This window comes from Carcharhinus amblyrhynchos, chromosome 26, assembly GCF_965287045.1.
Source record: "Carcharhinus amblyrhynchos chromosome 26, sCarAmb.v2.hapA, whole genome shotgun sequence".
Classification (NCBI taxonomy): domain Eukaryota; kingdom Metazoa; phylum Chordata; class Chondrichthyes; order Carcharhiniformes; family Carcharhinidae; genus Carcharhinus; species Carcharhinus amblyrhynchos.
The window spans coordinates 32,778,650-32,805,006 of NC_137349.1; the positions used below are offsets into that span (position 1 = coordinate 32,778,650).

Here is a 26,357-nt window from a genome sequence, read left to right on the forward strand (position 1 = left end):
CAGGAATGTATTATGGATTTTTGTACCATCTACTCATCTATCTTCACAAAATCACACAAAGAAAAATATAGATAACAAAGAAGCAGCCATTCAGTTCCAAGCAACGGAATTGAGTGCATAAAAATCCAACTGAAAACTATTTTTAATTTAATTGGAATCAATATGGTGCAGAAATGAGAAAGCCTGCTGGAATTAAAAAATACCACTCTTTGAAAGTTCCATTCAGCAGATGAATTCATAAAGAATGCTGGCAGGCAGGGTGAGGAGAGGAGTCAGAACAGAAAGAGATCTTGGATCTTCCGGGTGTCTACCCATGTCACTTAAGTTACAAACACAAGCTAGAAGTTGGGATATGGATACCAATTCTGGTTAGGCATCCCTGGAACATGATTACTTCTCCAACAACCACTCCCAGTCAAACAGCCTTTCTTCAACACCTTGAATATTTTTAGTATTTTGTATTTGTGAAGCTTTGTTTTCCTTCATTGTTATCTGGTTGTTTGTCATCCCATATCTTGTGGTGCATAGGGCAGACTTTAACCTGTTTCCACAGCTAGTTATTCAAGGAACAAAATGCCAGCCTGTTGCCAGGGGCTTAAAGCTTGAGGGACACCAGTCTGCAGCAAGCATGGCTGACCAGGGGTCTCGCCTGCTCTTGCCATCAGCCGTTGGCATGTTGGAAGGATTTGCAGGTTGACACTCAACTTGTTTGACCGCACTATGAACGCGCCTTCTCTGGCCATCAAGTCTTAGGGTGGGACTCGAACCCAGAGCTTTTGACTCAGAGACAGGGACACTACCTACCGTATCGGGAGACCTTCTGTTTTCTTTAATACCTCCAAGAGGTTTTTTCTCTTGGGTTGCTAAGTGTCAAACTTCAAATTTTGGTGACTCCAATTCTGGAGGGTGAAGAGTTTTGGTGGGGGTGGGAGGGGTGGAGGTGGTGAGTGGGCCTTGGTGCTGGTTGACCATCTACATTTCCACTTGTCCCACTTATATTCCAGCAGCACAGTGTCATGATCTCCTGAGAATGTTAATGCTAATGTTCGGGGGACCGGGGTTCAAATCCTGCCGTAGCAGATGGTGGAATCTGAATTCAGTAAAAAAAAATCTGGAGTTAAGAATCTACTGATGGTCATGAAACCATTGTTGATTGTCGAAAAAACCCATCTGGTTCACTAATGCCCTTTAGGGAAGGAAATCTGCCATCCTTACCTGGTCTGGCCTACAAGTGACGCCAGAGCCACAGCAATGTGATTAACTCTCATTGCCCTTGGGCAACTAAGGATAAGCAATAAATGCTGGTTAGCCAGCAACGCCCAGGTCGCATGAATGAATTAAAAAAATGGAATTCCTACCATTACACCGCTCTTCTGTTCAGCAGGTCCCACACTGTCTAAGAATAGGTCTGGGTTCCGGTACAGGCCTACACAATATGTTAGCAAATTCTTCCTCTGAGCCACAATACACAATACAGATCTCTGCCTATGGCCGGCAGACTCACAGGGCTTCCCTGCTCCAGGGACAGGTCAGATGCGGCTCTGAGATTTTGGCACTACAATCCAGGGGCAGACCAGCTAAATGGAGAATTGGGAGAATGGCTGAGTGCTCCCCAGATTGGTTTCACAGTGACATATTTTATTTCTTTTCCTGTAAGAATTCCTCGGGTTTTCAGGGGGAGTCCATCCACCCGTGTCTCGACACTTAAGGGGATTTTCACAGTAACTTAATTGCAGCATTAATGTAAGCAGAAACTTGTGGCTAATAAATAAACCTTAACTTTTAAGGATCATCCAACCTGATTGTTTGAATGATTTCCTCCCTCGCTCTCCATATCCGGTGTGCTTTCAGGGAGGTTCTGTTGGCTCCAGGGCAGTGGGTTGTCAGAATGTTCTGCTGCGCTTCCGCCACTTTCTGTGGTTAGTTAAGGTTCTCTGGTTTTCAGCCTCATGTGCAGAATTATTGGCAAACTTTAAAAATTGCTCTCTTTACATTAGAATAGAATCCCTATAGTGCAGAATGAGGCCATTCAGCCCATCGAGTCTGCACCAACTCTCAGAAAGTGCAACTTACCGAGGCCCTATCCCTTTAACTCCACCTGTTTATCCACTAATTCTCCCAACCTACACATCTTAGAGTCATAGAGGTTTACAGTATGGAAACAGGCCCTTTGGCCCAACTTGTTATGCCGCCCTTTTTTTTAAATCCTTAAACTAATCCCAATTGCCTGCATTTGGCCCATATCCTTCTATACCCATCTTACTCATGTTTAAATGATTTTTAAAAGACAATATTGTACCCGTCTCTACTACTACCTCTGGCAGCTTGTTCCAGACATTCACTGCCCTCTGTGTGAAAAAATTGCCCCTCTGGACCCTTTTGTATCTCTCTCCTCTCACCTTAAACCTTTGCCCTCTAGTTTTAGACTCTCCTACCTTTGGGAAAAGATATTGACTATCGAGCTGATCTGCGCCCCACGGAGACTAAGGGTTAGGAATTCCGGACCAGCGCTGGGTCACAAGCTCAGAGTGTAAGTCTCATTTGGGAAGAGCAATACAGAAATTATGAGCATTCTTTGGGTGAGCTGTCAGTTCCAGCTACATCCTCACAGAAAGTTAGTTTGTTTTGTATGGATGAATGCTGAGCTGCAAGCCTTGTCGACAGTGGTTTGGAGATACATTCCCAGGTTAGGGGGCTGCAATTGTTGAGCGAATGGAGTGCTGGCAGCTGGGGGGCAGAGGAGTACATCATCCTGCTTTAAATTAAACTTAAAAATAAACTTCTTGGTAGTGGCTACATCCATGACTGTCGCACTCGGCTGGCTGGCCTGCTCAAAGGGCCTCAATTTTCCTACAGAAACAACATTAATTCCCTCGTTTAGGTGGCACACTGGTTAGCACTGCTGCCTCACAGTGCCTGGGACCTGGGCTTGATTCCTGGCTTGGGTCACTGTTTGCATGTTCTCCTTGTGTCTGCATGGGTTTCCTCCAGGTGCTCCGCTTTCTTCCCACAGTCCTAAAGACGGGCTGGTTGGGTGCATTGTTCATGCTAAATTCTCCCTCAGTGTACTCGAACAGGCATCGGAGTGTGGCAACTCGGGGATTTTCACAGTAACTTCATTGAGATGTTAATGTAAACCTACTTGTGACGCTAATAAATAAGCGTAAACTCAGCACGTGTTAAAGGGCCAAGCATCAGCTGTCCCAAATGCCAGAAAAATTTTGGGATACTATGGGGCAAATTAGCGTGGTCAGTACACCTAATCTGCACATCTTTGGACTATAGGAGCAAATTGGGCGGCGTGGTGACATATTGGTTAGCACTGCTGCCTCACAGATCCAGACTCTTGGAGTCGATTCCTGGCTCACTGTCCGTGTGGAGTTTGCACATTCTCCTTGCGTCTGCGTGGGTTCCCTGCGGGTGCTCCGGTTTCCTCCCGCAGTCCAAAGGTGTGCGGGTTAGGGTTGATTGGCCGTGCTAAATTGCCCTTAGTGTCCCGGGATGCGTAGATTAGAGGGATTAGTGGGGCAAATGTGTGGGGTCTTGGGGATGGGGCCTGGGTGGTCTCGATAGGCCGAATGGCCTCCTTCTGCACAGTATGGTTTCTACGATTCGATGGAGCACCCGGAGGAAACTCACACAGACACATTATTGGATTGCTTCATTGAATGTAATTGATCTTCTCCATGCAGTTTATTAATTCTGAATGCCCCAGTCTCTCGCGTTCACACAAAGTTAGCACTAAATGTGCCAGCCCAAGGCTTTAGCCCCCATGGGTAACCCTGAACAAACCAGTGCAAACTGGATCTCAATGCCAATACTAAGTACAAAGCCAGAATTCTTTTTATAAAAACAGGATAAGGTACTGACTAAATCTCGAATATTATTCATTTTTTCTCTCCATATAAAATGAGATGTGTGTGTTTGGAAAGCAAAGCTTTTCCATTTTCTTTTATTCATTATTGCCTTCTCCTCTCCCACCATTATTATCCTTTCCTGTCCACCACCTCATCACTCGATTACTTTTCTCCCTGACAGCTCTGCCTGGCTCCGCTCCTCATTATAAGCTGTTCACCTGAGCTTACCTTCTGCTTCAGACAGAAGGTCATCACCCTGACATATTAATCCCCTCACCTTCTCGCCACAGCTGCTGCCTGAGCCGCTAAGTGTCACATTCTGCTTTTATTTTACAGGGGCTTATTGAGTTCTTAGTAAAGTCTCTGATCTGCCTGAAGTTTAGTTCGGAGACTTGGGTGCACTGTGTTCAATTTTTTGACATTTAATTTAAAGTGGCCGGCCTGTGTTTCATGCGGTCTCAGTGGGTCAGCTGTCACCCAGGAATATACAGTCCAAGAATTAGCCTGTGTCCCTTTTTTTTGACATTTAAAATACTTCAGATGAAAAAAGGCACAGAACACAATTTAAAAAAGGAATTGGGTGTTTGCTGCGATGAACTGTATCAGTGATTGGAGACTTTGTTAATTGGTTTCGATATTCCTTCAATCCCAGATCAGGTACAGTTCTTTCTTTTGTTTATTTGCTGGATGTGTGTATTACTAAAGTTTATCTATTAGTGTCACAAGTAGACTTATATTAACACTGCAATGAAGTTACTGTGAAAATTTCCTAGTCGTCACACTCCGGCATCTGTCCGGGTACACTGAGGGAGAATTTAGCACGGGCAACGCACCTCACCAGCACGTCTTTCAGGCTGTGGGAGGAAACCGGAGTATCCGGAGGAAACCCACGCAAACATGGGAAGACTCCGCATGGACATTGACCAAACCGAGAATCAAGCCGGGATCCCTGGTGCTGTGAGGCAGCAGTGCTAACCACTGTGCCATCGTGCCACCCGAGCTGGAAAGGCCAGCATTTGTTGCCCATGCCTAATTGCCCTTTACCTGATTGGCTTCATATTGCAGAGGGCAATTAAGAGTCAGTCACATTGCTGTGGGGCTAGAGTTAATGTGGTCTAGATTGGGTGAGAATGGCAGATTTCCTCCAATAAAGGAGATTAATGAACTAAATGTTTTCTTTTAACAACAGTGGATGATGGCTGCCAGTACAGTGACTTGGTTTCATTTCCAGATTGGTTAACTGAATTTAAAAACTGCCAGCTGTTGTGGTGTGCGTGGTAGTGCAGCAGAGCGTGATACGTGGCGGTACAGCATGAGTTTGGGAACACAGAGCGGTAGTGGAGTGTGGGGCAGAGAACTCAAAGTAGCAGTTGAACGCAAGTTCAAACTCATGTTCTGTGGAGGGGGAGGGCGAGTCCAAGCTTGCCCTGCGGCGGATGAGGGGCAGCAGTTGAGCTCGGCAGTTGACTGTTGGGAGTTGAAGAGTATGGAGGTAGTCATCACCCTCCTTTATAAATAGTTCTTTCCGAATAAATAAATCAGTTACGTTCACACGTCGAGTCTCGCAATTATTACAGTTGGATTTGAACTTAAGACCCCAGAACTTAATCTGAGCCTCTGTATTTACAGTGACAATACCACTTAAATCCCACCCCCCCACCCCTCCACCCCCACTGAGCAGGAGAATAAAGCTACCCTTACACTGCCTTCAAGTTTCCCATGGTAGCAGGGCCCTCCACTCCCCCCTCCATGATATCACAACATCTTGTTCGAACCTGGAACTGACGCAGGTTTAGGAAATGTTTTGAGTGTCAAAAACAGCCAGAAGATTTCATAGGTAGAATCATAGAACCCTACAGTGCAGAAGGAGGCCCTTCGGCCCATCGAGTCTGCACCGACCATAATCCCACCCAAGCCCTACTCCCATATCCCTACACATTTACCCACTAATCCCTCTAACCTATGCATCCCAGGGCACTAAGGGGCAATTTTAGCATGGCCAATCAACCTAACCCGCACATCTTTGGACTGTGGGAGGAAACCCACACAGACACGAGGAGAATGTGCAAACTCCACACAGACAGTGACCCGAGCCGGGAATCGAACCCAGCTGCCTGGAGCTGTGAAGCAGCAGTGCTAACCACTGTGCTACCGTGCCACCCAATTTAGGAATTGGTGGAGCCTGCAACCACCCAATCCGATGTCGGGCTGAGACCCTCACCACGTTTTCCAAGGTGTCACGCTGCCTGAGGTGTGCTGGGCCCTACTGGTCCTGGAAGAAATATTCCCTCCTGTAATGTTCTCTCATCATCAACATCACTCGGTGCTGATGGCCTCGAGCTGGGGCTACTCGTGTGCTCAGATCCCCCACTAAAATATAGAGGCAGATTTAGCCTTTAGCTTGTTCCATGTTTATACTTTGGTCAGTGCAGCCTGAGTACAAGAGTGGCATTGGTGAAGCATGAACACAGATTGTAAACAGAATCAATACGTGCTAACAGTTCAATAACAGGCAGAGGAGGTGAGTGTGATTTACTTTGCATTGTGCTGTAAGCCGCTCGCTTTTATACCGTTATCAGTCTGCAGCACATGGTGCGATCCGGGAAATAGATTCAATGATGTCCCAGTATTCGAGTCTGGAAGTTTGATGATTTTGAACTTTCGGGGACAGGACAGAACACAGGAGCAGCGATAGGACAATAGCAACAAGTGATACAATATCAACAACCTCATCAGCAAGTGATCCAACATCAGCATAACTCCAATAATACCAGGACCAACATGCACAGCACCAGTAAAACCGACCAACTCACCACGGAGAACAACGACCACCAAAACCACAAAATAGAGACACAACATTTAACCTCCTAGAGGATGTTTACTGAGAAAAGAATCATGGAATCATAGAATCCCTACAGTGCAGAAGAGGCCAGTCGGCCTATCGAGTCTGCACCTACTCTAGGGGCGGCACGGTAGCACAGTGGTTAGCACCGCTGCTTCGCAGCTCCAGGGACCTGGGTTCGATTCCCGGCGTGGATCACTGTCTGTGTGGAGTTTGCACGTTCTCTTCTTCTCCGGGGGTTCCCTCCGGATGCTCCGGTTTCTTCTCACAGTCCAAAGGTGTGCGGGTTAGGTTGATTGGTTATGCTAAAATTGCCCCTTAGAGTCCTGAAATGTGTAGGTTAGAGGGATTAGCGAGTAAATATGTAGGGATATGGGTGGGATTGTGGTTGGTGCAGACTCGATTCGCCAAAAGGCCTCTTTCTGAACTGTAGGGTTTCTATGATTCTCTTACCCAGGTCCTCTCCCCTGCCCTACCCCCCCATAACTCCAACAATTTCCCACAGCTAACCCCTGAACCTACACATTGTGGGACACTAAGGGGCAATTTAGCATGGCCAATGCACCTCATCTGCACATCTTTAGACTGTGGGAGCAAACTGGAGCACCCGGAGGAAACCCATGCAGACACAGGGAGAATGTGCAGACTCCACACAGACAGTGACCCAAGGCCGGGAATCGAACCCTGGTCCCTGGTGTTGTGAGGCAGCAGTGCTAACCACTGTGCCACCCAAAAGAAGTCAAGCCACAAAGTATCCTTAAGAGTGTTCAATTTAATTATAAAAGTGATTTGTTCATCCTCTTCAACGTGGAAAAAAATCGATTGGAAAAGTTAATGCTTGGAACAGCTATATTGATAGAGAGAAGATATATGATTTTTTTAAACAGAGTAGGATGTTATGTTGTGAACAATCCATAACACATAGTGTGATCTGAGAATTACATTCAGTGAAGCATAAAAGTGTGATTATTTTAAATTTCTGGGAGCCTCAACACATAACACGCAGAGACAAAACATATGTTCATAGAGTCCCTACAGTACAGAAGGAGACCAGTCGGCCCATTGAGTCTGTACTGACTGCAATCCCACCCAGGCCCGACTCCCATAACCCCACATATTTACCCTGCTGATCTCCCTGACATTAGGGTCAATTTTAGCATGGCCAATCAACCTCACCCACACATCTTTGGACTGTGGGAGGAAACCGGAGCACCCAGAGGGAATTCACGCAGAGAAGGGGAGAACGTGCAAACTCCACACAGACAGTGACTCAAAACTGGAATTGAACCTGGGTTCCTGGCGCTGCGAGTCAGCAGTGCTAACCACTGTGCCACCGTGCCACCCCAGAGCTTAAGAGCAGAATGTCCTACTCCGATAGCAGCAGCATGAATATCAAGGGGTGGGGTCACTTCATTAGTGGAAAACAGAGAAGTGTCTCCCGGTGGCAGGGTAAACTGTTTGAATTTGATTCTCCCAACATTCAGGCAGATTAAAGGAGAGTCGAACTGCCCGACGAAAACTGTTGGCAATCCAATTTGCATGAATTAGCACCTTATGAATGTTCTTTAAGAGGCAGCTCGCCTGATTGAAGTTCGCTCTCCAAATTAAGTTCTCCGCCAGGGGAATTTAGAACGTTCACTTTTACCACTCTATATAAGTGGCAAGTAGCTGGCAAGCGTCGCTTCTTCTGTGACTTTGAGGTCAATAGACATTGTTCTCGCCCTCTGGGTGACCTTATCTAACATCACTCGCGTGCTGTTAGTGAATGTGACAGCAATACTGGATGAGAGATGCAGGCGAAGGCTGGAGGGGGGGCTGACACTTTGTAAAGGTGAAGCAAAGGCTGGGCAGGGAAGAGTGGCTGAGAGGGGAAGGGTGGGAACAGTGCCCAGGGAGTGTCTTAGAGATTTGGTAGAAGTTTAAAATTTATTTATCAGTGTCCACAATTCAGCTTACATTAACATTGTAATAAAGTTACTGTGAAAATCCCCTAGTCGCCACACTCCGGCGCCTGTTTGGGTAAACTGGGGCAGAATTTAGCACAACCCAATGCACCTAACCAGCACATCTTTTAGGACGTGGGAGCAAACCAGGGCACCTGGAGGAAACCCACACAGACACGGGGAGAATGTGCAGACTCCGCACAGACAGTGACCCAAGCTGGGAATCAAACCCAGATCCCTGGTGCTGTGAGGCAGCAGTGCTAAGAAGTGTGCCACTACAGTACCCCTAGCGGGGGACCTGGTGATAAATAGGAACAATAGCAATCAGAATGGGGAATGGGATGCGGGTGACAGGTCTATGGTGGGTGATGGTCTCATTGTGTGGGGGGCAGGAGAGGGGCTCAGATGTTGGGAGGAGGCAAGGTCAGGGTGGGCTTGGGAATGGTAACAGTGTTGGCTCTGAGGGGTGGAAGGACATTTGGAATGGATGGTGGTAGGGTCCAGGGTAACAGAGGGAGGTCGCAGGGTGACAGAGGGGAGCAGATTGGGTGGGTTAAGGCGAATGGGGGTGGAAGTTGATGGGTAATAAGCAGGGGGATAGAAAGTGGTGGAGCAAGTTTGAAAAGTGACACGCACCACTTTCTAAACTGACCTCAACCGTGCAGTTGGTGAGATCTTTCGAGATGGAAGAAGGTCTTTTCGGTTGGGTGGAGTTTAAGGTCAGCACAATGGCTGATTAAATTAAAATAATTGTGAGATAACTGGGTGACAAAGATGCACATTGCGCTCTCCTCGGTGGTGATGGCCTCACTGCAGCAGGTTTGTTCCCAATCCACGGGTGTTGTGACATTGAGATCCCAGGTATGGAGCTGCCATTTGCTATTGGTTGGAGCCAGAGGCTCTGAGATGGAGGGAAACTCATAAAGGGTAAGCTCACTAAATGTTGTACTTCAATTTGTTCACACACTCTCTGAGGCATAAATGATGCAGGCTACAGGAGACCCTACCTTAGTACTGACTTCCACCTAGATGAGGAGAAAGAAAGCCCATCGTTGACAGGGAAATAAGGAGTGAGATTCTGAGCAGCAACAGGCAGCAGAGTCTCTACAAGGTCTAGATCCTAGTGAACATGGAGCACTGCAATGGTGACCATTAGCCTGACCATTGGGCATATTGTTGGTAATGTTCTTATCTATTGATGAATGAAAGGCAGTGCTGGAAGCGCCCTCATATATTGTTCCATAGAATCCCTACAGTGCAGAAGGAGGCCATTCGGCCCATCAAGCCTGCACTTACAACAATCCCACCCACGTCCTATCCCCATAACCCATTTATCTAACCTGCTGGTCCTCCTGAGCGGCAATTTAGCATGGCCAATCAACCTAGCCTGCACATCTTTGGAGTGTAGGAGGAAACCGGACGAAACCCATGCAGTCACGGGGAGAATGTGCAAACTCCGCACAGGCAATCACCCGAGGACCGGATTCGAACCAGGGTCCCTGGCGCTGTGAGGCAGCAGTGCTAACCACCGTGCCACCGCGTTTGCTTAAATCTGCCGGCTTCTCCGGTGCAAGCTGGGGTCACGTGAACTCTGGAGGACTAACATGGAGCTCCTGGGCTGCAAGTGAGCGAGCGTCTGCCTGGGAGCCCTTTATCACTGGAACCAGGAAACTTCGGCCCCATGAGGTAAGGGAGAGGTGGGCAACTTGCTGCCCACCGTGTCATGAGGTTCGATGAGCTCCTCGCTGATGCACAAATAACGAGATGAAAAGTGGAAGATGGTGTGCGTCCCCCCCCCACTCTCCCCACACCCAGCAGGAATCGCACTGATTTTCTGCCCTTCCACTGGACCCAGTCCCCAGAATGAAAAATTTCACCCTGCTTCTGGGCAGAAACTTGTCAAAATCAAAAGGAGGCGCCACATCCCCTAATGGTACCTCAGCCACGTTGACATTTTAAAACCACTCGTCAGAACGCCAAGTCGGGGAACCTGATGTATCGCTCTGACAGCTTCCCTGACGTGGCGACTGGAACGTTCTGCTTCTGCTGGGGTGGGTCACGCTCCCGGATTGCCTGCGAATCTCTCAGCACAACTGTTCCAAGCGCGGCTGACAGCAACCCTGGGAATAAAGTCGACCTTGCTCTTTGCATTTGCGATTCGCAGCTGTGGTTTGCACGTCTATATCTGCGGTAATATGTGGCCTCCTGATTCTGAGAACTTCTTGCGCCACAACTGCTGACACGAAACCACAAGCAGTGCCACTCAGCTACAGCGAAACTTATTAAACATTATTTGTTTTTTAACTAGTGTTGCCTCATATTCCGTAGAATCATAGAATCCTGCAGTGCAGAAGGAGGCCATTCTTAAAGTAACCACTAAGGCTTACATTAACACTGCAGTGAAGTTACTGTGAAATTCCCCTAGTCGCCACACTATTCGGGTCCATGCACCTAACCAGCACGTCTTTTAGACTGCGGGAGGAAACTGCAGCACCCCAGAGGAAACCCACACAGATACAGAGAGACATGGGCGTTCGGACCATCGAGTCTGCACCGACCACATTCCCACGCAGGTCCTATCCCCATAACCCCATGCATTTACCCTAACTAGTTCCCAACACTCAGGGGCAATTTAGCATGGCCAATCCACCTAACCTGCACACCATTGGACTATGGTAGAAAACTGGGGCACCTGGAGAAAACCCACACAGACACGGGAAGAATGTGCAAACTCCTCACAGACAATGACCCAAGCCGAGAGTCAAACCTGGGTCCCTGGCGCCGATAAGGCAACAATGCTAACCACTGTGTCACGCAGTTACTTGACTAATACTTGGAACTGGTGCATTGTCTCAAGACAAAGCGTGGGAAAGGCTGGGCTTGTATCTGCTGAAGTTTAGAAGATTAAGAGGTGTTTGACTGAAGCATAAAGGTCGAGATTCTCTGGCCGTTCACGCCCCAGTGCCGCTGACAGGGAGGACGGAGAATCTGCTGCTCAGCCAAATCTCCATTCACTGCAGCGGGACTGGAAACTCCCGCCGGCATGAACAGCTGGAAAATTGCCCCCATAAGATTCTGAGGGGTACTGACAAGGTGGATGTGGAGGGGATGTTTCCTATTGTGGGAGAATCTGGAACTCAGGGTCACTGATTAAAAAAAAAAAGGCTTTCCCATTTAAAATAGACAGGAGGTCATTTTATTTTAATCAGAGGGTGGTGAGTAGCTGGAAGTCTCCTTCTGAAAAGACGGTGGAAGCAGTCTTTGAATCTTTTGAAGGCAGAGGTGGATAGATTCCTGATAAACAAGGGGGAGATAGGTTATCGGGAATAGGTGAGATGCAGATTTGCAGATCAGCCATGATCTTATTAAAAGGTGGAGCAGGCTTGAGGGGCTGAATGGCCTACACCGCTCCCTGTATGTATGTACGATTGTATAGAAGTTGCTGGGAGTGTGAGGAAGTATGGAGTGAATCACCTGATGAAGGAGCAGTGCTGCGAAAACTCGTCATTCCAAATAAACCTGTTGGACTTTAATCTGATGTTATGACACTTCTTAAAGTGCGTTGTGACAGAGACAGAGGGTACCTGCCCAGAGTTCTGGATACCTATCACCCTCTGGTTGAAAAAAATTCCTCCTCAAATCCCCACTAATCCCCCTAAAGGGTGGCATGATGGCACAGTGGTTAGCATTGCTGCCTCATAGTTCCAGGGGCCGGGGTTCAATTCCGGCCTTGGATGACTGTGTGGGGTTTGCACGCTCTCCCTGTGTCTGCATGGGTTTCCTTTGGGAGCTCTGGTTTCCTCCCACACTCCAAAAATGTGCACGTTAAGTTGATTGGCCATGCAAAATTGCCCCTCAATTTCAAGGGGACTAGCAGGGTAAATACATGGGGTTAGGGGGATAGGGCTTGGGTAGGATTGTTGCAGGTGTAGGCTCGATGGGCCAAATGGCCTCCTTCTGCACTGTCGGGATTCTATGATTCTATTCTAGGATCTTTCTGCCAATGACTTTAAATAACAATGTATGATGGGTATACCTGGGAGGCCCAAAAGCAGCTTTCCCAAGTTTGTTAGCGCTCATCAGAGGTGGTTTCATTTGCTTGGGCAAGTCTGCAGGATGGACGACGGTCGCATAGCCAGGATTTTTCTGCACGGTCAGATAGCTGGGGCCAGGCGATCAGTGAGACACCTGAAGGTTTACTGAGGATGGATGTGGTAATGACATGACACGAAGGCCCTGGATACCAATTATGGTGCCTGCCAGACACTAGCTGGTGACAGAAGAGAATGGCGACACCTCCGGTGGGCTGGTGTGCACCACCACGATGACCAGGGGCTGCAATGGCTTGGCAAGAGACACCAACACCCAAAACAACAACTCACAATGACACCTAAAAGCTTTATGTGTGGCACGTGTGGCAAAACCTACCTCTCAATGATTGCCTCTTTAGCCACTAGCAAAGTTACACCTTCGACATGGATTTGTTTGCTTTATGACTATCATCTTTCACAGATGAAAGGATAATGGAAAAAATGTCCACTGATTTATTGACATCTCTGTGAAAGGAATAAATAATTCATAGAATCATAGAATCCCTACAGTGCAGAAGGAGACCATTCAGTCCATGGACCTGCACCGACCACAATCCTACCCAGGCCCTATCCCTGTAACCCCACGTATTAACCCTGCTAACCTCCCTGCCACTCAATTTAACATGGTCAATCAACCTAACCTGCACATCTGTGGGAGGAAACTGGAGAACCTGGAGGAAACCCATGCAGAGACGGCAAGAACACGCAAACTCCACACAGACAGGGACCCAAGCCGGGAATTGAACCCGAGTCTGTGGCACTGTGAGGCAGTAGTGCTAACCGCTGTGCCGCCCCATTTCTTTTCTATTTTATCTTGGTCCTGCATGTTTTTATGCACTGAAATTAAAATCTCCCTTCAGCCTCCTCAGTTTCAAAGACACAACCCTAACCTATTCAACCTTTCCTCGGAGCCAACATTCTCCAATGCTGGTTGTATCCTAGTAAATCTCTTCTGAGCCATCTCTACTGTGTTCACCTCCTTTCTGCAATATATTGCCAGAATTACAGGTAATCTATAGCCTTGTTACAACTAATGTTCTCCACAATTCCAGCACAATCTCCCTGCTCTTATATTCTATTCTTTGGCTAATGACAGGAAGAAAATTATGATTGCTGCTACCAAAATGCTTTCTGGTTGATATCCATTCCAACTGCCTAGTTTCATTCCTGTGATATATGTGTATATATATATATATAGTATGTTGGGGTTTGGGGTGTAGACTACCTGTTTAAGAGTCAAATGAGACCATATGAGTTGAACTGAAAAATAAAAATGGACAAGCTCCACAATGCCTGGTTCCCAGCTTGGATCGCTGTCTGTGTGGAGACTGCATGTTCTCCTCATGTCTGCGTGGGTTTCCTCCAGGTGCTCCAGTTTCCTCCCACAGCCTGAAAGACGTGCTGGTTAGGTACATTGGCCGTGCTAAACTCTCCCTCAGAACAGGCGCTGGAGTGTGGTGACGAGGGGATTTTCACACTGCAGTGTTAATGTAAGCCTACTTGTGATACGAATAAATAAACTTTAATCCTCCCCTACAGCCTCTTCAGCCATCAGCAAAAGTGCACCTGCAGAACATCCAAAGATGTGCGGGTTAGGTTGACTGGCCATGCTAAATTGAATTGAGTGTCCGGGGGGAGTTAGCAGGGTGAATATACAGGGTTACAGGGATAGGGCCTGCATGGGATTGTGGTCGATGCAGACTCGATGGGCCGAATGGCCTCCTTCTGCACTGTCGGATTCTATGATTCTATAAATGTAACTGGTATAATCATTGTTATTCTCTTTTTTCCCAACTCCTTTCCTCTCCTGTGTTAAAATCCTGTGAGCAAGAGTGGTGAGCTGCGATTCTTGCCCTTTTTACAGCTATGCTTCCACACTGGTTACGATATCATACTTCCAACTGTCTATCTGTGGCTCCGGATCACCTTCCTTCTTCACCATTCTCCTTTCATTGAATTCCAGACCATTTAGTGCTGCCAAACTCCTTTGATAGCTAATAGAATTGCGACGGATTGACAACAATTAAGGAACACTGCTCATTGAAACGGAACAAAACACAAGGCTACACCAAATCAGTGCGGCAAAAAAAGGGAGATATATTATGTACATGTTGGCAACTGTGTGATAAGGCAGGCAAGTGTAAAAGGACTGCAGTGTACAAAGCATTTCAGTGAGTTCAGGTAGCTAATTTAATCCGCAGACTCATAAAGAGGGGCTGCTGCTGACAGTTACTGTAATTACCCATTCTGTTTGCCATTTTCTCCCTATTCAATGTCGAACAGGTCTCTCTTAATTTGCCAATAACCCATTTATAATGGAACTGAGACGTGCTGATTGCAGCGCTGCTGGTTACAGAGCAACCACGTTGATCTTCTTATCAGATGATAGCATGCACTGTGTGTCAGAAAGGGCATCCGTTTTGTTAACAGTTGCCACGGCAACATGGATGACAGGGCTCCTAGGGTTCGAAGACAGGCTGTCATGTGTGTCAGAATATCAGGCCGAGCTCATCAGGGGAAATGACAGGTTTGTAACCAGTGAAGTGGAAACATAAAAGAATGAACGGGGAAGGCGGGGGGGGGGGGATGGGGGGAGTCACCCAGGGAATCCAAAATATGAACTGTGCCTTCACTTGGTGAGGTGGGCGCAGAGACATTCTTTGTACTGCTGTGCAATCTCGGCCAGGCAGGCATGGTGCCACGTCACTTTGTAGCGAAATGCTTGTCCAAGTTGAAATGATGAGGAATTTTGTGCACAGATCTGAATCGTGTGGCAAAGACACGCACAAAGAGAGATCAACTCCAGAACCGCGCCGGCTCACTCGGAGCGGGGGAAGGGAAAAGGGAGGAAATGGGAAATGAGGAGAGGGAATTGGAAGGGAGAGGAGAGGAAAATTTGTGAGCACGGGTGGGGGGTGGGGGGGGGCGGTGGTGGGAGAGAGGAAGGTGAGGACGGAGTGGGAGTTGGAGAGAAATGGATGAGAGAAAGCAAATGAGGAGAGGAGAGAAGGACGTGTTGATTGGAGGAGGGAAGAGGGGACAAGGAGGGGAGGGTTGATTGGAGGAGGGGACAAGGAGGGAAGAGGTAACTGGAGGAGGGAAGAGGTGATCGGAGGCGGGAAGAGGTGATTGCAGGAGAGGGAAGAAGGGGAATAGAGAGGAGAGGAATGGAAAACAAGGGAAGAGGAAAGGAAAAAGGATCGGGAATCAAAATTTGCACCTCAGATTAGCAAGGTCATAAAAAATGAAAACAAAAGAAGTGGGCTGTGTATGCGGAGAGATAAAATTGAAATGTTGGGAAATTCAGCCAAACATATATTGAACCTTGATTAGACTACATTTAGAGTACTGAGTGCAGTGTTAGTCACCAGATTATAAAAATGATGCAGAGGCACCAGAGGTGAGAGAAGACTCACAAGACCCTGTCACAGACAAGAAGGAAAATTTGGTGAACCAAAGTCCGTCCCCTCTCAGCGGAAGGGGTGCACGTTTCAGGAAAGGTTTGGCAGGCTGGGTCCCGTTTCTCTTTGTAAAATGATTGAGAGGTGACTTAACAGAGGTCGTTAAAATAATGGGAATGTTTATCCATAAAATCAATACAGAGAGAACATTTCCTCTCGTGGAGAAGGGCATCATTATTTGATTTGACTTGTTATTGTCACATGTATTAGTATACAGGGAAAATATTTGTTTCTGTGCTATACAGACAAAGCATACCGTACATCGAGAAGGAAAAGAGAGGGTGTAGAACGTAGTCATAGCTAAAGTGTAGGGAAAGATCAACTTAAGTGCAAGGTAGGTCCATTCAAAAGTCTGATGGCAGCAGGGAAGAAGCTGTTCTCAAGTTGGTTGGTACGTAACTCAGACTTTCATATCTTTTTCCCAATGGAAGAAGATGGAAGAGAGAATGTCTGGGGTGCGTGGGGTCCTTAGTTATGCTGGCTGCTTTGCCGAGGCAGTGGGAAGTGTAGACGGAGTCAATGGGGGGAGGCTGGTTTGAGTGATGGACTGGGCTTCGTTCATATTCCTTTGTGGCATAGTGATTAGCACTGCTGCCTCATGGTGCCAGAGACCTGGGTTCGATTCCTGGCTTGGGTATTGTCTGTGTGGAATTTGCATGTTCTCCCTGCACCTGCATGGCTTTCCTCCGGATGCTCCGGTTTCCTCCCACAGTCCAAAAGACGTGCTGGTTAGGTGCATTGCCATGTTAAATTCTCCTTCAGTGTACCCGAAGAGGCGCCAGAGTGTGGCGACTACAGGATTTTCAGAGTAGTTGCATTATAGTGTAACTTGTGACATACATAAATAAATAACAGTTCATTGTGGTCTTGCACAGAGCAGGAGCCAGGCCAAGCTGTGTTACAATTGAGAAAAATGCTTTTATGGTTCATCTGTAAAAGTTGGTGAGAGTCATAGCAGACATACCAAATTTCCTTAATCTTCAGAGAAAGTAGAGGCGTTGGTAGGCTTTCTTAACTATATGTTGGCATGGGGGGACCAGGACAGGTCGTTGGTGATCTGGACACCTAAAAACTTGAAGCTCTCGACCATTTTTACTTTGTCCCCATTTATGTAAATGGCACAATGTCCTCCACCAAGCTTCCTGAAGTCGATGACTATCTCCTTCATTTTGTTGACATTGTGGGAGAGATTATGGTCATCACAGCAGTTCACCAGATTCTCTAACTCTTTCCTGTATTTTGTTTTGTCATTGTTTGAGATCCGACCCACTGCTGTGCTATTGTCAGCAAACTTGAAAATCGAATTGGAGGGGAATTTGACTGCACAGTCATAGGCGTGTGAGGAATATAGTAGGGGGATGAGAACACAGCCTTATGGGGCCTACCAGTGTTGAGGATGATTGTGGAGGAGATGTTGTTGTTTATCCTCACTGACTGCGGTCTGTGGGCTAGGAAGTTCAGGATCCCGTCGCAGAGGGAGGAGCCGAGGGCGAGGCCATGGAGATTGTGGCATTAGTTGACTATCAATATAAGATAGTCACCGAGAAATCCAATAGGAAATTTAATGGAAGCTGCTTTAGTCAAAGCGTGGCATGAACACGGAATTCACCATCACGTGGAATGGTTGAAGTGATTGGCATAAATGCACTTAAGGAGGAGACAGAGAAGTTTATGAGAGAGAAGGAAATAGAGGGTTACAATGACAGATTTGGATGTAGAAGGAGGCTCCAGTGGAGCATAAGCACTGTCATTGCCTGGTTGGGCCGAATGGCCTGTTCCTGTACTGCATATCCTATACAATCATATGGGGGTGATCTTAAGCCCACTCCCGCCATCCATGAGAGTGCCGCCAGAAGCTCAAGATCCAGAAGTTGCATCCCGCCGGCAAAATCACAATTTTGGATCTCCCCCACTCCTCTCGGGCTACGTCATCAGGATTTACATTCATTTAAATATATTTTAATATTATTACCACATCCCCCACCTGATATTAACACCCCCCACCCATCCTCCACTACCCTCCCGCTCCCCCGCCATATATTCACACTGCGCCGACTAGTTTGCAACAGGTTCAACCAGATGTGAACCCATTGTGGGGTTCCCCTGGGGGAGTAAAGGTGAGTATAGCCACCGGGGGAGAGGGACGCAGCCAGACAGTGGGCCTGGCAATGATCCCTGGCAGTGCCAACCTGTGCCAAGGGGCAGACCACAGTGTGAGCCACATGGAGCAGACGGGGAGCAGAGGATGACGTGGATGGCTGTTTGGGGTGGGGGTGGGATGGGTTCGGAAAGGGGGGGGGGGGTGGAAACTGGCTCCAATTGTGGTAGTGGGAGATGAAGGGAGTGGGGGAATGCGATGATTACAATGGGGCGGGTGGGGGAGTCGGGATATATGCTTAATCTGCTTTGGGATTGTGTGAGGGGGAGGGTGGACCCCATGACCTGCATGGTGGGCTGTTGCGGGGGGGGATTATTCCTGCTCTGATTGGGGTGCCCTTCAAATATGGCTCTCCAATATCGGCGCAGCTGGATTTTGCTGCATGGTAAGGCCCCACACCCCCTATGTGAAACGATTTATTTTGACAGAGTGAGGTATGATGTACAAAGAAAACCTTTATGTTTCTCTGGAGAAAAACATGTTGGTTCTGTCACTGGAACCAACACTTTTTTTTGCATAATTTTACCTTATGTTAACTCAATCCTGGGGTGTCACAGGACACGAATTAATAACTCGGATTCCTTCCTCAACCAGGAAAAAACAGTCTGACTGAGCGTAAACTCTCTCTCCCAAACCCAGTCCATTAGGGCTTACCTCAGTGACAGGGAGTAGTCGTTCCGGCTGGTCTCACTGTTCCTCACCAGGTAACTGCACTCCTTACACAACATTAACAAATTCTCAGCATCTGCTCGGCTGATAGCACCATGGTACCACCTGACAGAGAGAGAGAGAGAGAGACAGAGGAACAAATGAGATTGAGGTAGCAAAAGAGAGTGAGTGTGAAAGAGAGAGCTGAAGCATGAGAGGGTGAGATACAATGAAAGCGAGAAAAAGAAAAAGTGATGGAAGGCGCAGTAACATGATGGAGAATGTGTGTGTCAGAGAGATGATGAATGTAGTCGAGTGAGTGACAGCATAATAAAGGTGAGAGGGTCTCCTTCACCCGGTGAATATCATTTCCTTTCTTTCTCCTACAGACAGAATGTCAAAAACTGCACAAACAAAGCCATTATTCATCTGCATTTTCAGATCAGTGTAAATGATCCCATGGGAATTGTGCTGGTTTGCCGGCCAAGATTTATCCCTTTACCAACATCGTTAGCAAACAATTATTTGGTCATTTATTTCACTGCCATTTGTGGGATCTTGCTGTGCGCAAATTAGCTGTGGAGTTCTTTCCATTACAATAGTGATTGGCTTGAAGTGCTTTGTGATATACTGTGGTTGAGAAAGGCGCTATGTGAATGCAAGTCCTTCTTTCTTTCCATTAAACAGTGCTGGCCTCTGGCAATGAGGCTGCGCTATCTGAACATCAGAGACTTCACTGCATCCCCTCCTCCCTGCAGGTTGAGACCTCAGACTGAATCTCAATTCCAATGATCGCAGCTACCCTCTGGTTTCTCATCCAAGTGATCGCCTTCTACATGTGGGCTGGGGAGTTAAGTGTCGCCATCATATTCTGCAGGGACAAGCATGGCTCGGCCAAAGAACAAAGAAAATTACAGCACAGGAACAGGCCCTTCGGCCCTCCAAGCCTACGCTGACCATGCTGTCCATCTGAACTGAAGACTCCTACCCTTCCGGGGACCATATCCCTCTATCTGCATCCTATTCATGTATTTGTCAAGATGCCCCTTAAAAGTCACTATCATACTGCTTCCACTGCCTCTCCCGGCATCAAGTTCTGGGCACTCACCATCCTCTGTGCAAAAAACTTGCCTTGTACATCTCCTTTACACCTCGCAACTTAAACCTATGCCCCCACTGATTGATTCTTCCCATTCTCTCCATGCCCCTCATAATCTTGTAGACTTCTATTAGCTTGCCCTTATCCTCTGTCATTCCAGTGAGAACAAACCAAGCTTTTCCAACCTCTCCTCATGGCTAATGCCCTCCATACCAGGCAACATCCTGGTAAATCTTTTCTGTACCTGCTCCGTAACCTTCTGGCAGTGTGGCAACCAGAACTGAATGATCCAGTTACCACCCAAATGGTCCAGTGAGTAGCTACGCTGCCCAGTGGAATTTTAGGTCCCCTCTCACCAGCCAGATCCTCTGTACGCGCCAAGGGCACTGCAGTTTTGAGCAGTTCGCCCCACTTCGCGATCCACCATGGTGGTGGTATAAAATTCTGCCCGCTGTGACTATCACTGCAACAAGATGGTGCCAGGATCCTTCTCTGACCTGCGCTCATCTCTGGGCCAGCAGAGTGCTGTCACTGGCCTCAATATTCCTGTCTTTGGTATAGGAAGCATCACTGGTCAGATTTCCTGTCGCTTGTTAGTTCTCTGGTGACTCTTAAAGCACGTGTGTGCATTGTGATATGAAAAGCCAGTGTTGGCTGTGGCCATGACAAAGTGATTTGTTGACAGTGGGCAGAATTCTCTGGCTGTTTACGCCAGCGGGAGTTTCTGGTCTCGCTGCACTGAATGGAGATTTGGTTGGGGTCCAAGTTCTCCGTCCTCACTTGAAGTGGCAGCGAGATGTGAATGGCCAGTAGGATTGTGCATACTGTGTTGGGTCATGAATGGAGAATAGCCACCTATGGCAGTGAATCTCTACTTCAGCATAGCCCACGGCTCTGGGACAACTATATGTATATTAACAGATCACTTTGCTACAAATGGTATATCCAGGATAATGTATTTAGGTGGATATAGGTTACCCTTGCATGTAGACCGTAGTCTAAAAATAGCCCAATCTTTGCCCCTACCCAAAAGATTTCCTGGCAGGACAATAATTATTAATTAACTCTCAAATATTCTGCATTTTGGGGTGGCACGGTGGCACACTGGTTGGCACTGCTGCCTCACTGCACCAGAAACCTGGGTTCGATTCCCAGCTTGGGTCACTGTCTGTGTGGAGTTTGCACATTCTCCCTGTGTCTGCGCAGGTTTCCTCCGGGTGCTCCGGTTTCCTCCCTCAGTCCAATAATGTGCAGGTTAGATGGATTGGCCGTGCTAAAATTGACCCTTCGTGCCAGGGGGACTAGCTGGGGGAAATGCACGGGCTGAATAAACTAGGCTTGTACTTGTTAGAGTTTAGAAGAATGAGAGGAGATCTCATTGAGACATATAAGATGTTGAATGGGATGGATAGGATAGAGGTGGAGAGACTCTTCCCGCTCAGAAAGGACAGTAGGACTAGAGGGCACAGTCTCAAGATAAAGGGGGGCGCAGTTTAGAACGGAGTTGAGGAGGAACTTCTTCACTCAAAGGGTGGTGAATCTCTGGAATTCTCTGCCTGTTGAAGTGGTGGAGGCTGCCTTGCTAAATATATTTAAGACGTGGGTAGATAGGTTTTTGATAGGCAAGGGGAATAAGGGTTATGGGGAGAGGGCGGGAAAGTGGAACTGAGCCATGACAGATCAGCCATGATCTTATTGAATGGCGGGGCAGGCTCGAGGGTCTAGATGGCCTACTCCTGCTCCTATTTCTTATGTTCTTATGGGGATTGGGCCTGGTTGGGATTGTGGTCGGTGCAGACTCGATGGGCCGAATGGCCTCCTTCTGCACTGTGCGATTCTATGATTCTACAATTCCCAATAACAGTTTGGTTTAGTAGGGAAATCCTTCCCAGGGTGCTTCAGTGTTTAGGGGTCGTGACCTAGACTCTAGAGCAGAAGTAAGAGGCAAATTAGAAGAAGTGACCAAAGACGTGACAGAGGAGCAAGTTTTAAGGAGGGTTTTGTAAGTGGGAGGGGTGTTGCAAAGTGGGGAGGTTACAGGGAGTGCGATGAGGTTGAGGGAGTGGCCTCTAGGAAGTGGGGGTAAGGTGAATGAAGGCCCCACTATGATGGCCATGTGAGGGAGAACTGTGTTAATAATCTGAAAATGTGGGGCAGGGTTCCGGGGTATTTTGTACAGTTAAGACAGGATAAAGTCCTGGGGATGGATTTTGAAATGACTGCACTTGAGAACAGATGATAGTTAGGTTTCCATGCCAAATTAGACCGTTATATTGCCTTAAGACTGCAATCTATCTACGAGTCAGTACGGTAATGCAGCTTGCAGAATACGGGGTCTAATACATCTGTTAGCAGATTCTAAATATATTCCAAAGGCAAGTTCTCTTTAATTAGCAAATCAGTCAAAAGCAGCTAACAGTGATTAATGAACCTGTCTGTACTTCTGGGTCTTCAGCATGATGCAGGGAACCAAATTAATTAGCCAACATCTTCCTAGGATGAAGAGACGGCGATTGGGGTGATTACTGCCTGAAGGTCATGACCTTGATTTTAAATTCTGATTGTGCCATTTTGTCTGCAAACCCCAGCTCTCCGTGCGGGCGCTCAGGTTTTTGTCCCCATTTTGTGTCACACAACAAACTCAGGGGAAAGGTCTCAAGTGCTCTGTTATTTCTTAAACTTACTGGGTGGAATTTTCCTGTCCTGCCTGCCGTGGGAATTGTAGCGGACAGGGTGGTGGAGGGGGTGGGAGTGGTGGTGGTGGTGGGGGAGTGGACCATGGCAAGGTCTGTTGACCTCGGGTAGGATTTTCTGGTCTTCTAAGGAAGAGCGCAGACGGAAAATCCTCCCTACGAGTTTCCTATGCTCCTGTGTAATAGGAATCCAGGGTGAATACAAGGTGACACAGTGGTCAGCACTGCTGTCTCACAGCACCAGGGACCCGGGTTCAATTCCGACCTCGGGTCACTGTCTGTGTGGAATTTGCACATTCTCCCCATATCTGAGTGGGTTTCCTCCGGGTGCTCCAGTTTCCTCCTATGCTCCAAAGATGTGCAGGTTAGGTGCATTGGCCATAATAAATTTCCCCTTACTGGCAGGGTAAGTATATGGGATGACAGGGATAGGGTCTCAGCGGGATTGTTGTTCATGCTGTCTTGATGGGCCGAATGCCCTCCTCCTGCATTGTAAGGATTGTATATTGTTGGACTATTGGGTCAATATAAAGTTGCCCATGGCTTCTGGCCTTCTAGCAAGTGAGCCCCTTAATGAAAATTCAGTTTTTAAGAATGTATTCTTTCATGGGAATTGGAGTCACTGGCGAGCCCAGCAGCCGAATCACAGAATTGTTACAACACAGAAGGCCCATCATGTCTTTACTGTCTCTCTAAATGAGCAACTTACCTAACATCACTTCCCACCTTCTCCCTGTAAACCTGCACATTCTTCCTTTTCAGATAAGTCTGATCCCCTTCTGAGGCTGGAAATCTCTGATGCCAAATGCCCCACTGCTGCCATCAGCGAGCATGGAGAATTTTACACTCAGCCAAATCTCCATTCACAACAGTGGGACTGGAGAATCCCAGCTGTGGACGAGGTCAGAGAATCCCGCCCTGAACGTTTCAATTGAACCTGCGCCCACCATGCTCTCAGGCAGTGCATTCCAGACCCTGATCGCTTGTTGTGTGAAAAAGTTTCTCCTCGTATCTCTTTTGCTTCTTTAACTGATTGTTTTAAATCTATGTGCTCCTGCCTCCTCTCTCCACTCATCCAATCTATCTTCATGACTGTAGTTCCTCATCCCTAGAATTATCCTCATGAATCTTTTCTGTGCCCTCTCTAATGCCTCTGCATCCTTCCTGAACGGCTTAGAACTGGATATAACATTCCAGCTAAGGCTGACTTAGTGACTGATACAAATCCAACACAATCTCCTTGCTCTTGTACCCTATGCCCCTATTAATAAAGCCCAGGATACGGTACACTTTATTAACTTCTCTCTCAACCTATCTTACCACCTTCTATGATGTTTGCACATATACAATCAGGTCGCTCTACTCTTGTGCCCCTTTTAGAGTTATATTTGATATTGCCTCTCCATGTTTTTCCTGCTAAAGTAAATAAATTACTTCTCACTTCTCTGCATTGAACATCATCTGCCACTATTGCCCATTCCACTAATTTGTCCATGTCCTTTTGATGTCCTCCTAATGGTCACAATGCTTCTAAGTTTCGTATTGTCCGCAAGCTTTGATATTGTGTCCTGTACACCAAGGTCCAGGTTATTAATATACACCAGGAAAAGCAAGAGTCCCAACACCGGGAAACACCATGATAAACTTCCCTCCAACATGAAAAGCATCCACTAAACACTACTCTCTGTTTCCTGTTATTCTACCAATTCCCTGTCCCTGTTACCACTGTCCATTCTTCTTATTCATTCATGGGACATGGGCATCGCTGGCGAGCCAGCATTTATCACCCTAGTTACCCTTGGAGAGCAGCTGAGAGTCAACCACATTGCTGGAGTCACATGTAGGCCAGACCAGATAAGGATGGCAGATTTCCTTCTCTAAAGGATATTAGTGAACCAGATAGGTTTTTCCGACAATTGATTCATTTGTTACTAGACTTTTAATTTCAGATTTTTATTGAATTCAAATTCCACCATCTGCCATGGTGGGATTTGAACTCAGGTCCCCAGAACATTAGCTGAGTCTCTGGATTAATAGTCTAGTGATAATACCACTAGGCCATCGCCTCCATGAGCTATAACTTTGCTCACAAGTCTGTTGTGTGGCACTGTTTCAAACATCTTGTGGAAATCCATGTGCACCACATCAACAGAGTAACAACTTCTATTCCCTCTTCAAAGCACTCCAGCAAGTTAAACATGATTTTCGCCGAGGAAATCCATGCTGGCTTTCCTTAATTAACCTGCATTTGTCCAAGTGACATTAATTTTGCCCTGTACCATTCCATCGAGGCCCTATTCCCATATCCCCACATATTTACCCTGCTAATCCACCAACACTAGGATTAATTAGGAATTTCCAGATGATTTTTTTCCCAATAATCAATAGTGTTTCATGGTCATCAGTAGATTCTTAATTCCAGATTTTTTTTGTTGAATTCAATTTCAGTTTCCACAACTTCCCCCAACACTGAAGTTATTCTGACTGGCCTATAGTTGCTAGGTTCATCCCTGCTTCCTTTTTTGAACAACTCCCTCTTTCTTTGCTTATCTACTTTTTTTTATGGGCATCGCTGGCTGGCTAGCATTTATTGCCCATCACTAGTCACCCGAGGACAGTCAACCACATTTGCTGTGGTTCTGAAGTCATGAATAGGCCTGACTGAGTAAGGACAGCAGATTTCCTTCCTTAAAGGGCATTAGTAAACCAGAGAGAACCATAGAATCCCTATAAGTGCAGAAGGCGGCCATTTGGCCCATTGAGTCTGCACTGAGCACAATTCCATCGAAGCCCTATTCCCATAACCCCACATATTTACCCTGCTAATCCCCCAACACTAGGATTAATTTAGCATGGCCAGATGTTTTTTTCCCAATAATCAATAGCGGTTTCATGGTCATCAGTAGATTCTTAATTCCAGATATTTTTTGTTGAATTCAAATTCCACCATCTGCTGTGGTGGGATTCGAATCTGGGTCCCCAGAACATTAGCTGAGTTTCTGGATTAATAGTCTGGCAATAATATCAGTAGGCCGTCACCTCTTATTGTGCTGATCTGCTGCAGTTCTCACCTCAATTTTCCACTGGGCATCTCTGGGGGCCATTGAATGGATAATCAATCTAGATATTAGACATCACAGTACAACCTTCTCCTGTCATACGGAAGTGGTAGTATTGTGCTTCTCGGACCATTGCCTGTAAAGTTTATTTATTTAGTGTCATAAGTAGGCTTACGTTAACATTGCAATGAAGTTACTGTGAAAATCGCCACTTTCCGGAGCCTATTCGGGTACACTGAGGGAGAATTTAGCATGGCCAATGCACCTAAGCTGCACATCTTCTGGACTGTGGGAGGAAACCAGAGCACCCAGAGGAAACCCACACAGACATGGGGAGAACATGCAAACTCTGCGCAGACAGTGACCCACGCCGGGAATTGAACCCAGGTCCCTGGTGCTGTGAGGCAGCAGTGATAACCACTGTGCCACTGTGCTGTGTTGCATGCTAGCTGCATACACGCTGGTGAGCATAAAGCAGATGTTGGCTTGCCTTTGTGGTTAACACA

At 47.1% G+C, this 26,357-nt stretch overlaps 1 protein-coding gene across 1 annotated transcript in view; it reads right to left on the reverse strand.

Moving 5' to 3' along the window:
- shdb (Src homology 2 domain containing transforming protein D, b) overlaps window positions 1-26,357 on the reverse strand; it is a 196,181-nt gene that overhangs the window by 44,450 nt on the left and 125,374 nt on the right. Inside the window, exon 6 of the mRNA XM_080213296.1 lies at window positions 19,007-19,126. Coding sequence (XP_080069422.1) covers window positions 19,007-19,126 — 120 coding nt within the window. The remainder of the gene's footprint in view (window positions 1-19,006; window positions 19,127-26,357) is intronic.